At 41.4% G+C, this 12901-nt stretch overlaps 1 protein-coding gene across 2 annotated transcripts in view; it reads left to right on the top strand.

The window, feature by feature from the left end:
* THSD4 (thrombospondin type 1 domain containing 4) overlaps window positions 1–12901 on the top strand; it is a 556226-nt gene that overhangs the window by 236767 nt on the left and 306558 nt on the right. For both annotated transcript variants that reach the window (XM_082733853.1, XM_082733854.1), the window contains exon 7: window positions 10318–10454. In XM_082733853.1, the coding sequence (XP_082589979.1) occupies window positions 10318–10454 (137 nt within the window). The remainder of the gene's footprint in view (window positions 1–10317; window positions 10455–12901) is intronic.

Raw genomic sequence — 12901 nt, 5'->3', positions numbered from 1 at the left:
CTAGATTGCCAAGTCTGCTAAGGCGGTCTTGAGTGGGACACTGCATGTGAACTTCTGAAGTTTGAATTACACAGAAGTCGCAAGTGTGGGATTGAAGGTTAGGGACGTTAGCAGTTGATGAGCTGCATGTTTTTGCATTGAAGTTTTATTAACAGAATGCACCCCAAACAATTTCCTTTTTTAGAATAGGAAAAGCTAGGATTTAGACAGTCTTGTCCCTCTTCTCTTCTGATTTTTTTTTTTTCAGAACAGTTTTCTAATTCCAGAGAAGAGCCTAGGCTCTTAGAGTCATGCTCCTCATCTTATTTTCCGGAACTTTGTCCTGGAAAATGCAGTCTGGGGGGAGGGCAGTTTAAAGAGTAATCATTTGCGTCTAGTCCAGAATGTGGAGTCCAAGGGCAGGCAGATCCTTTGTTATCCACAGGAGGAGGAGTACTGTCTCGATGATACAGGTGGAGGCCAAGCCTGGTTTAGCCGTTGCTCCCGATTATTCACCCCCCCCCCACCCCCGGCCCAGCCAGTGCTACAGCAGACTCTGCCCTCCTGGCTCCAATTTTGAGCCAGCCCCTTGAGTTTCCATGCTCCTGCAACGTTTTGCTTTCGTAGAGAACAGCATTTTGTTTTGCTGTCCTGCTTCTGCAGAGCTCCCGGAAAGACAGTGGTGAGCTTGACACTTTCATGTTAATTTTGAACAGAGATGGGAGGGAGCCTACCATTGACAGAAACTGTGCTGAAGGATTCAGTTTCTGGGAACGTGAATTGTTGAACCTGAGTTTTTGCCATTCCTTTTTTTTTTTTTTTTTTTTAAAGATTTTATTTATTTATTTGACAGAGAAATCACAAGCAGGCGTGGGGAGGGGGAAGCGGGCTCCCCACTGAGCAGAGAGCCCGATGCGGGGCTCCATCCCAGGACCCCGAGATCATGACCCAAGTTGAAGGCAGAGGCTTAACTCACTGAGACACCCAGGCGCCCCAAAATTAACTTTTAGCATTTAATCCAAATAACGTGGGCATCTGTTTTACAGAAACAGTTCCACAAACTTTGCCCCGCTGACACTATTTCTTACTCCCCAACTATTTTAGCTGTTCTTCTGCTGTGCCTTCATATCTATAAATGCTGCTTGTGTTGTTACTTCCAGATTTTTCAGTTTCAGGTGTGTTCTGTTGAAGATGACGTTGAAGCCCACTTTAATCATTATCAACAGGTGCACACTTCCCATCCCCACAGTCTCTCAATGTAATTATGTTTCCATTTTGGTTAGATTAGTAACCACTGCTCATAGCGTGACTGCCTGGGGGCTCTTTGTAGCTGAGCCATATGGTGGACTAGCTTAGGGCAGGTCTCCAGGATGCTGAGCCTGAGGCAGTGATTTGTATCCCCTGTTTACCAGCGAGTCATCCTGGGACAATGCCTGTGGAGACCTGAGATGCAGAGTGGGACAGCTCTGAGCTGGGCTAGCTTGCAGAGTTTTCCCAAATTGAGACCCGCTCAACCTTTGTGCAACTACATAGACCAGTCTTTGGGCTCTCCATCAGGAGGAGGCTTAACCTTGTTTAAAGGACCTCCCTTAGGCTGAGGGCAAGTTCCCAAAAGACACAGCTTTGAGCTACCAGCTGGCGGCACTCCCAACTCCAGGGGAGGACTTCTGGATTGGGTGGTGCTGGTACCAGATAGGGTGGTGCTGGTACCGGATAATCTGGGTTTCAGGCTGTAGCATCCATTCCAGGTGCTGTGATGACTTTTCTCTTCCCACAATCCTTATTTTCTTTGTTGTTAATAAATACCTTTTTCCTTTTAGTTTGTCTGCTTTTCTGTGTACTTCACACCAACGCAACCCCTTCTAAATTGTGTAAATCTTCTATCAATTACTTGATATCTCAATATTGTAAAATACCAGTATCTTAAAATTGATAGGACATTTTATCCATTTCACCTTCTCCTTGACCACCCCCCTCTTTTTTTTTAAGTAGTATGGAGCCTAACACAGGGCCTAAATAACCAGTCCTGATATCAAGACCTGAGCTGAGATGAAGATTCAGACACTTAACACTTTCCTTGACCCTTCTGACCTGCTCCAATCCTAGCCTAGTGCAAATATGTCTTGTCAGGATCCCCTTCAACCCTAGTCCCGTGCATTCCCTCTTGCTTCTCTTGTGGGTTAGATCTTCTATTTCCTGGATCCAACAACTTCTACTTTTTTATTAGCCTGGTCTTTCATTATGGTAGAATATATTCTCTAGGAAGTGTGCATGAGAGGGAAATTGTGCAAGAATTGGATTTCTGAAAATGCCTTTATTTTTTCTCAGAGGTTGATAACTTGACTAGATAAAGAATTCTAGTTCTTGATAGAAAACTCTAGAAATAACTTTCATTCAAAAGTCACAAGCTATCACTCAATTATCTTCTCACTTTCAAAGTTGTTGAGAAATCCAATATCATTTTATTTGTTTCATCTTTGGTAGCCTCTGTTATCTTTTCTTTGTCCCAAGTGTCTTAAAATTTCACAGCCATGTGCTGTGGTGTTATTCATTATCCTGCTTCATTGGGAGATACTTCTTATGCTCCTACAGATTTTGTGGAGTATGCCAAGAATACAAGGCCTTGCCCACCCCAAAACCAGGTCATTTCTCAAGATCCTGTTTGCAGTGAACGACCTTGAAGGATGAGATACATCTCCACTCAGGACAAAAAACAGGGCTTCTTATTGCTTCTCCCTAAATGCAGGTCCTTCAAGCAAAGCATCCCTCAGCTGTGTATGCAATATCCATCTGGGCCCTTGGGCACTGCCTCTGTGAGACTTGAGGACAAGGGGAATTGATAAAAATATGCTGATGCTCATGCTGCAGGCTCTTCCAAGAGCAATAAAGTCCTTTATCTCTGACTCAGGAGTCTCACACCCTCCATTTGTAACCATGAAACAGTCAGGGTAACGTATTAATTATAAGTAAGGTAAAATCAAATCTTACCACTAACACCATTGCCCTGGGCATTTGGTGGATTCCTTTAACCTGGAAAAAGAAGTTTTTCCAAATTATTTATTTGATGATTTCTTGGAGATCTAGGAAGCTACCTGTCTCTTTTTTATTTTTTTATAACAGTTTTATTGAGATAAAATTCATATACCATAAAACTCACCAGTTTAAATACTGCAGTTTAATGTTTAATAGTGTATTCAGAAGACTGTCCAACTATTACCACTAAATTATTTCAGTATGGACCCCAAGAAGAAAGTCCATACCCATTAACATTTACTTTCTCCTCTGGGAACTGCTAATCTACTTTCTACCTTTATAGATTTGCATGTTCTGAACATTTCAGATAATTGTAATTAGACAATAGGCAACTTTTTGTGACTGGCTTTTTTCATTTAGGACAATGTTTTCAAGACTCATCCATGTCATAATACATATCAATACTTCTTTCCTTTCTGTTGAGTAATATTCCATGTATGATATACCACATTTTTAAAAAGATTTTATTTATTTATTCATGAGAGAGAGAGAGAGAGAGAGAGGCAGAGGGGGAAGCGAGCCCGATGTGGGACTTGATCCCAGAACCCTGGGATCATGACCTGAGCTGAAGGCAGATGCTTAATAACTGAGCCACCCAGGTGCCCTGATAGACCACATTTTGTTTTTTCATTCATCAGTTGAGGGAGATTTAGATTGTTTTCACTTCCTAGCTATTGTGAATAATGCTGTTATCAATATTCATGGACAAGATTTTTCAAGTATGTGTTCATTTCTCATAGGTATATACCTGGAAGGGTAATTGCTGGGTCATATGGTAACACTGTGTTTAACATCCTGAGCAACAGCCAAATGTATCCCAAAGGAACTCTTCATTTGACAGTCCTGTCAGCATTGTACAAAGGTTCTGACTTCTCTACATCTCCTCTTATTGTCTTTTTAATTTAGGCCATCCTAATATGTATGAAGTGCTCTCTCATCATGGTTTTGACTCTATTGAGCATTTTTTCATGTACTTATTAGCCATTTATGTCTCTCCCTTGGAGAGATGTCTGTTCAAATTCTTTGCCCATTTTTTTTTTTTTTCACTATTGAGTTACGAAAGTTCTTTATAGATTCTAGGTACAAGTGCCTTATCTGATATATGATTTGCAAAAATTTTGTTCCATTCCTTGGGTTTTTATTTTATTTTCTCAGTGAAGTTCTATGATGAAGCCCAATTTATCTATTTTTTTTCTTTTTTTACTTGTGCTTTTGATATCATATTAAGTAAGAAACCATTGATGAACCCACTATCATAAAGACTTATACCTGTGTTTCTTCTACGATTTTTTAGTTTTAGCTCTTATGTTTAGGATGATGTTCCCTCTTGAGTTAATTTTTAGGTATGGTGTGGGGTAGGGTTCCAGCTTTATTCTTTTGCATATAGATATGCAAAGTTGTCCCAAAACTATTTATTGCAAAGACTGTTCTTCTCCCATTGAATTGTCTTGGCACTCTTGTCAAAAGTCAATTGCCATATATATAAAGGTTCATTCTTATAGTCTCAATTCTGTTTGATCACTCTACATGCCAGGCCTTATGATAGCAAACTGTCTTCATTGCTTTACTTTTGTAGTAAGTTTCAAAATCAGGAAGTATGAGTTCTCCAGCTTTTTCTAAAGTTATTTTAGCTATTGGTTTCCTTTTTTTTTTTTTTTTTTTAATTTAAATATTATTTATTTATTTATTTGACAGAGAGAATGAGAGAGCACAAGCAGGGGAGTGCTAGGCAGAGGGAAAGGCTGAGCAAGGAGCCTGATGGGGAGTTCAATTCCAGGACCCTGGGATCATGACCTGCACTGAAGGCAGCTGCTTAACTGACTGAGCCACCCAGGCACCCCTGGCTATTGGTTTCTTGCATTTCCGTATCAATTTTAGGAATAGCTTGTTAATTTCTGCAAGAAAGACAGCTGGTATATTGATTGGTATTGTGTTGAATCTGTAGATCAATTTGGGGAGTATTGCCATCTTAATAATACTAAGTCTTTTGATTCATGAACATGGGATGTCCTTCCATTTATTTAGGTCTTTCTTAATGTCTTTCAAAAGTATTTTGTAGTTTTATTTCTTTTTTTAAAAATTTTTTAATTTTTTATTTCTTTTCAGCATAACAGTATTCATTGTTTTTGCACCGCACCCAGTGCTCCATGCAATCCGTGCCCTCTCTAATACCCACCACCTAGTTCCCCCAACCTCCCACTATTTTGTAGTTTTCAACATATAAGTCTTAAACTTCTTTTGTTAAATTTAATTTCTAAATATTTCATTCTTTTTGATGCTATTGTAAATGGAATTGTCATCTTATTTCATATTCACATTGTTTATTGATAGTGTATAGAAATACAGTTGACTTTCGCATATTGATCTTATATCCTGTAACCTCAATGAACTTTTTATTAGTTCAAATAGTTTTTTGGTGCATTTGAAAATTTTTCTATATATACAATCAGGTTATCTGTGGAATACAGATTGTTTTACTTTTTCCTTTTCAATCTGGATGCTTTTTCTTTTTTCTTCCCCCCCCCCCCTAATTTCCCTGGTTAGAGGTCCTTTTTTTTTTTCTGTAAAATCAGTAGTAATGTTCCCTCTTCATTCCTGATTTTAGTGTTAGGTGTATTCGCTCTTTCATTCTTGGTCAATCTATCCAAAAGTTTGTCTGTTTTGTTTATCTTTTTAAAAAACAAACTCTGGGTTCCATTGATTTTCTCTATTGTCTCTCCATTCTTTATATAATTAGATTAGGTTATTGATTTGAGATCTTCTTTTTTTAACATAGGTGGTTACAGCTATAATTTTTCCTCTAAGCACTGCTACATCTGCATCCCATGTTTTGATGTGTTGTATTTTTATTTTTATTTACTTAAAAGTTTTTTCTTATTTTCCTTTTGTGTTTTTTGTTTGATCAGTTATTTAGAAGTATGTTAATTTCCACATATTTTTGAAGTCCCCAAATTTCTTTCTGCTTTCAAATCCTGATTTCATTCCATTGTGGTGAGTGAACATACTCTGTGATTTCAGTCCTTGTAAATGTATTAAGGCTTGTTTTGTGACCTCACATTTGGTCCCTGCTGGAGAATGTTTCATGTATACTTGAGAGGAATGAGTATTCTGCTGTTGTTGGGTAGAAAGTTCTATAAACAGCTATTAGGTCTAGTTGGTGTACAATGCTATCCAGGTCTTCTGAGTCCTTGCTGATCTTCTGTCTAGTTGTTCTGTTCTTTATCGAAAGTGTGGCATCAATATTTCAAACTATTATGATTGTTGAATTGCCTATTTCTTTTTTTAGTTCTTTCAGTTTTGGCTTCATGTGTTTGGGGGGCTCTGTTGTTGTCTTCTTAATGGATTGATTCTTTTGTCATCATAAAATGCTATTGTCTCTAGTAACAACTTTTATCTTAAAGTCTATTTGGCATGATATTAGTATAGCCATTTCAGCTATCTTTTGCTTTTAAGAAGGAGTTGATTTTCAAAGGCTTTGAGCTAACCTTTCTGGAAAGTGGAATCTCTGACTACTTGTTAACCACCCTTACAGTTGATTTTTCTGTTTTTAGGCCTGCTTTCTGCCCTACTTACAAAGTTGTCTCTTGGAGATGAAATGTACTAGGCAGCTTTGTGGCTTCCCCTCCTGCTTATGCTCAGTTTTCTTGGGTCTGCTTTGTTATTTCCAGAGGTCCTTTTGCTTCCTACCTTCCAAAATTTTTAACTGTAAACTCCTTCTCTGTTTTTTTTTTTTTTTTTTTTTTTTGTCCTTTATCACTTAAAAAATGTCTTTACTCTTGGGGCGCCTGGGTGTCTCTGTTGGTTAAATGTCTGCCTTCAGCTCAGATCATGATCTCAGGGTCCTGGGATTGAGCCCCGCATGGCTAAACCCTGCCCCTGCTCAGTGGGGAGTCTGCTTCTCCCTCTCCTTTTGCCCCTCCCCCACTGGTTTCTCTCTCTTTGTCAAATAAACAAATAAAATCCTTTTTAAACAAATGTTTTTAGGGGTGCATGGATGGCTCAGTTATTGAGTGTCTGCCTTCGGCCCAGATCATGATCTCAGGATCCTGGGATCAAGCCCCAAATCGGGCTCCCTGCTCAGAAGGAAGCCTGCTTCTCCCTCTCCCACTCCCCCTGCGTGTGTTCCCTCTCTTGCTATCTCTCTCTCTCTGTCAAATAAGTAAAATCTTTACAAAATAATGAAATAAAAAATAAAAAAATAAAAAATATTTTTATATCAGTGGGTTTTCTGAGGGAACACAGTTCAATGAGTAATTTAAATATTTAACCTGTATTTGAGGGTAGCTTTTGCTGTTAGCTGCTTTATTCTAAGTCATTTGAATTTTCTTGTGTAATCAGCATTTTTTTTTAATAGTAAGAGGGCATTTTTACCTGGCAATATTCTAAATATAGCTACAGATAGTGCTTATATTACCTTAGACATTTAGGTGTAGAATTTGAACATCTTGGATTCAAAATAAGAATAGTCAGCAACTTCCAGGCCTTCTCACTGCTTGATTTTCCTTCCAGCGGTGGCTCCCAAACTTGACTGCCCCAGAAGGGCCCTGAAGGCTTGTTTAAATAGCTTACCACAGGTTCTGCTGAAAGAGTTGGAGGTTGAGGCCCCAGAAATTGCATTTTCAACAAGGTGTTATGCTTCTGGTCCTGGGGCATGCTTCAAGTCACCTGCTCAGTGTGTGGAATAGAAAGGTGTTCCTTTCTAGGGGGTGGGGAGGACATTTGGGAAGCAGATGAGAGCAGAGAGGGAGAGCAATAAGAGAATCCGGGAGAGAAGGAGGTGCCCACATCGCTTGTGGCCCATTGCTCCCCGCTCTTGGACACTCTTCTCTAATTTTCCTCCTCTGTCTGCACTGAAAAAACCATGGCAAGATCTGCTTAGAGAAGTTCTTGGCCTGAGAATTGTAGTTGTATTCATGGGGGAAAAAAGCAACGAAGTGATCATCTATGGAAAACCTTAATCCGAGGCCCTGCAAATACATTTTTCTGTGGAATTTTAAAGTAGCTGGGGAGTGTATGCAGGGCCGAGAGAAGTCAGTCCTGAGGCGCTTTCCTGAGAGGCACCAGGTTGAGTATTGCTAAGGGAGCAGGATTCTAGGCAGTTGTGTTAGGCAGTCCCTTGTCCGGAGGCTTCATTTCTTTGCTAGAGCCCCCTTTTTCCTTCTTGCGAGTCTGAGAAGGCAGGGACACTGTCTAAGCCGCATAGGCAGAGGCTCAGACCTAATGGCTGGTTTGGACCACAGGTAGGAGGAGCCCAGCCTCAAGGCCAGACTCAAGGCTGTTTTCGGGCAGCTGTTCAGAGACTCGGCCATCATAGTCTCACACTCAGACATTTTTTTTTTTTTTTTTTTTTGGTTCTCGGAATGTTCTTCTGCTATACGGTCGTGAATATTGAGAAATAAAATTGTGGCTGCGAAAGATAGTATCCCAAAGGCTAGAGGTAGTTGGGAGGAAGCCAAGAGAAGTGAGAACTCCAAACCCTTACCCATGTGAGGCTGCCTTTCAGACACTTTTATTACTTAAAAGGCAATGCCCTTGGATTGGTCCTGCTGTCACCTCAGAAAGTGAGAGCTGGGGAGGAGGAAGCTGGGTCAGGGTAGATAGATGACCTGAGAAAGCAAGCTTTGCAAACTAGTTTACCCCTTCCTTGTCACCGCCTTTCTTAGGCCTCCTGCGGTGTTGTGTTTTTAATCTACGTAAAAATGGCTTGGTTTTAGGTAACTCCAAAGGTGCTTTCGTCCTTGGTATTCTTTGATTTTGTCAAGATCACCTTTTTTTATCTTTTGGGCTGCCAGAGTACGAAATCCTGTCTCCTGACTTCTCAGATAGACTTCAGAGTACATAGAAGATTCAGTGTTCCCTAAACCTTGTGATCCCAGAGGCTCCATGTTATTTCCTTTTAGCGGTTTTCAGTGGCTTTGGAGTGAAGTTCATTGCTATGACAGGCAGCAACTCTGGGGAAAATATGATGTATTGTGTTGTGTAGGAAAAAGTCAGTGTTATCCAATCCAGTAATCAGATTTTCAGACAAAGGCATGACCCTGTAACATGCTGTCTAATGGCTGAACATAGCATTCATCTTGTCTCCAAAAACAGTTAAAAAAAAAATCAGTGTGTACTTGGCTTGGGGTCTGTTTTGGAAATATATCTTGCCGGATAAATTTTCTCATTCTTATTTTGGAGGCAGCTAAATTGCTCTGAATGTATTGGTTGTAGCAGTAATTAATTTAGCATTTATTAAGCACTGACTGTGTGCCAGGCTTTGTGTGAAAGACTCTGTAGGGGAATATATCTGGTCGGGGGAGAGGAGAGAAAGGCAAAAGAAAAAAAATGGCTGGGTCAGCGAGGCAACTGCCTTTGGCTCAGGTCATGATCCCAGGGTCCTGGGATCCAGCCCTGCTTCAGGCTTCTTACTCAGCTGGGAGTCTTCCACCTGAGGTGATGGGGAGACCACTTAAGTATCTAATAATGGAAGAATTATTACAGGAAACTCTGTGTAACAGAGTATAAAAGTGTTATAACAGCACAGATGTTCAATTAAAAAATTTTTAAATTTTTTAAAAAATAAAAAATTGTGTGCACACTGTGATCTCCGGGAAGTGAGATATAATTACGACTGTGTTAAAGCGTGGGAGGATTTCTAAAAGTAGCGTCTATTATTTGCATTGTGAGATTCCTTAAGAATCTCTTTGAATCTCTACTATAGGCCAGTAGATCAAGACCCAGTCCCTTCCCTCAATCATCAAATATGGGGAGATGTCATAACTCTTAGCACGGTTTAAAATAGTGTGTGATTATGGGGCGTCTGTGTAGCTCAGTCAGTGAAGCATCTGTCTTCGGCTTAAGTCATGATCCCAGAGACCCCGGGTCCAGTCCCAGGTAGGGAGCCTGCTTCTCCCCCTCCCTCTGCTCTTCCCTCTGCCCCTCCCCTCCTCCTGCCCTCTCTCTCAAATAAATAAACAAAATCTTAAAAAAAGAAAAGTACGTGATTATGAAATGTCCAGAATAGGCAAATCAAGAGAAAGAAAATAGACTGGTGGTTGCCAAAGTCGGGAGGTGGGGAGGGAGGGGGGGTAGTGACCACAAACAGGTCCAGGGGTTCTTTTTTGGTGACAGAAATGTTCTGGAATTAGTTAGTGGTGGTGGTTGCACAACATTAGGAATATACTAAAAACCACTGAATTGTACACTTTGGTTAAAATGGTTACTTTTATGTTATGTGAATTTTATCTCAGTAAGGAATACCGGAAGCAAAAAGATACTTTTCTTTCTTTCTTTCTTTTCTTTCTTTTTTTTTTTTTTTGGTAGTAAAGGGCAACCGGAAGTGTGAGTTGAACTGCCAGGCAATGGGCTACCGCTTCTACGTCCGCCAAGCTGAGAAGGTCATTGATGGTACCCCCTGTGACCAGAATGGCACGGCCATCTGCGTGTCTGGGCAGTGCAAGGTAAGTGCCCAGGACTGGATTTCTGTAGCGTGTTCTCCCGGTGCTCGATCTGAAACTGCCAACCCATCGCGTGTGGCCAGGCTGTGGCCTGTTCCCGCCCCACAGCCCGCGGCGCACCGAACCACGAGCTCTGGGACAGGTGGGCTAACCTAGGGCGGCTCTGTCATCTCGGTGATTTTGATCTCAGGACATCTTTCAAGGCTCAGTCTGGCATTTCAAGTATTAAATGATTTATGTTTCCATCTCGTGCATCAAAGGGGACTCCGCCATCCTTCCCTACTCTGGAGTGGAGATTATGAAGAAGGCAGGGCTGGATCTGTGAAGAAACTGCTGGCATCACGAGGGCGAAGGTGGAATTTTCAGGGCAATGTGTATTTAATTTTGCCTCGCACCTGATGGGGCAGGCTTCCAAATGAAAGGGGTTTAGTGCCTTTTAGAGCAGATTTGTACCTTAAACAGGCAGAGTTTTTCCGGCCTCTTCGGACTTACAAAGTCTGTTCCAGGAACTCCCTGTCCCCCACTCTGCAAACCCTTGGGGCTTAAGAGCATCCTTGTGGGGTGCTTACCTGTGCCAAAAAGAACCGTGTGGTTAGCAATAGGCACCTTCGATAAGATGGCATGGATTCCACGTTCACGTTAATTGGGCCTGGACTGCCACCCTTCTTGCACCTGTAAATGTATGAGTGGAGCTAAGACCCCAGTAGGTACATGATTCTTTGGGGACCAGACTAAAACCCCATCTTAATTAACACCCTGTAGCTGGTAGGCTTGATTTTCACAAAGGATGAACTCTTCAGTTATCACATCTGAAATTTCCTGTTACCCCTCCTATCTTCTTGTTTAGTTGAAGAGCTACTGACGTGTGGTTTTATCAGCACAGTCTTCCCCTACCAGACTTTTTTTTTTTTTTAATGAGGAGGTTTCAAATAAGGTGCAAAATGACTTATTTGAGCAGAACAGATGCCTGCAGATTTTCAATGAAAGTGAAGAAAGGAGTAGCTGTCATTGGCTATCTGATGGGTGGGAGGGGGTCTTTGGAAGAGCAAAACTCCAGGAGAGGTGGGGGATGGCATGGAAGAGCCAGGGGAGCCTGATGGGAAGTACAGTAGGGGCTCAGACCTGTCTGGCCCCATTTTCCACCCCATCAGGAGAATCATGGAGTTCCAGATGTCCTCTTGTGCCTTGCTGACCTTAAATCATACCTAAGAGAGTTCTGTTAGAGGTTTTGATCTCCAGCTGATGTGGTCTCTGTTTCTAAATGTGACTGAGCCTGAAATGGTGGGCCTTATTGCAACCTAGCTTTTTGTTCCAGGCCCTGAATCAGAGCTATTTCATTTCCTGAATACGCCAGGAGGGGATGGGGTGTAATGGTTAAAAACATGCCCTCAGAAGTCAGATCGCCTGGATTCAAATTCTGCCTCTTCCACTCTGTGTTTGACTGTGGGATCTCATGCAGGTTACAAAAGTGCTCGGTGCCTCTAACACAGGAGAAGGGCAGTGTCTACCTCCTGGTCTGTCATTTAGTAAGCATACTGGCATTTCTTAGTATGAATACATTGTTTATGTCCACATATGTCCTGTCCTCTTTGAGTTCCCTATGCAAAAGCATCTTCTTTGTTCATTTGTTTGTGGTTAGATTACAGGTTGGTGAGACTCACATTGTCTTTCGTGAGAACACTGTAGGGTGAAATGCCGGGGGACTGCAGATTCTAATTTGCTGGGTCTGGGGAAGGTCCTGAGAATCTGCTTCCCAGTGAGCTCCCACATTATGATGATGCTGTGGGTCCTCAAGTAGCAAAGTTCTAAAGGACACTTTGATGAAAATACAGTTAACCAAGACTCAGAAATGTACATGTAGAGTGGTGTCATGACTTGGAAGGAAGGTGAAACCTGGGCTCTTTCCACCGAAGGAGTGTGTTTTCCTAGTTTTACATTAAGTGTCTGTGACCTGATGATACAAAAGAAAAACAAAGACTTATATGCACGTGGCTACAGACTCTTACTGACTGTCGAAAACCATTCAGACTATGGGGTGGCACAGTTTGCAGATGGTAATTGCTAAAAGATTGGGACAAACATTTTCCAGGATGTGAGTAGATTAATAGGAATTTGACGTTACAAGGGCCGCTTTGATATTACTATGTACTTGTTCTCTGTGCACTTGCCTGAAATTTCCCTCCCTGAAGTTGTTGGAATCACTGACAATCCTGTCCTCTTTTGAACTTCAGTTTAGAATCATCACAAGTACATTTGCTTCCCAGGCCCGAGTTCTGTTTACTTTGCGACTTTCAAAGGGTACAGTGTCCTTTTCTGAATATTTGATTGGAAGCCCAGAATTCGAATTGATGTTGCTACCTTGCTGACTTGTGGCTGAGCCAGCTATCACTCATAGACATCTGAAATGGCTCCAGAAAGCCTCTCCTGGCCACATACAGTTGAAATGCAAA

This window comes from Mustela nivalis (genome assembly GCF_964662115.1).
Source record: "Mustela nivalis genome assembly, chromosome: 6".
In the NCBI taxonomy this organism is placed as follows: Eukaryota; Metazoa; Chordata; class Mammalia; order Carnivora; family Mustelidae; genus Mustela; species Mustela nivalis.
This window is presented reverse-complemented; position numbering and strand designations above follow the sequence as displayed.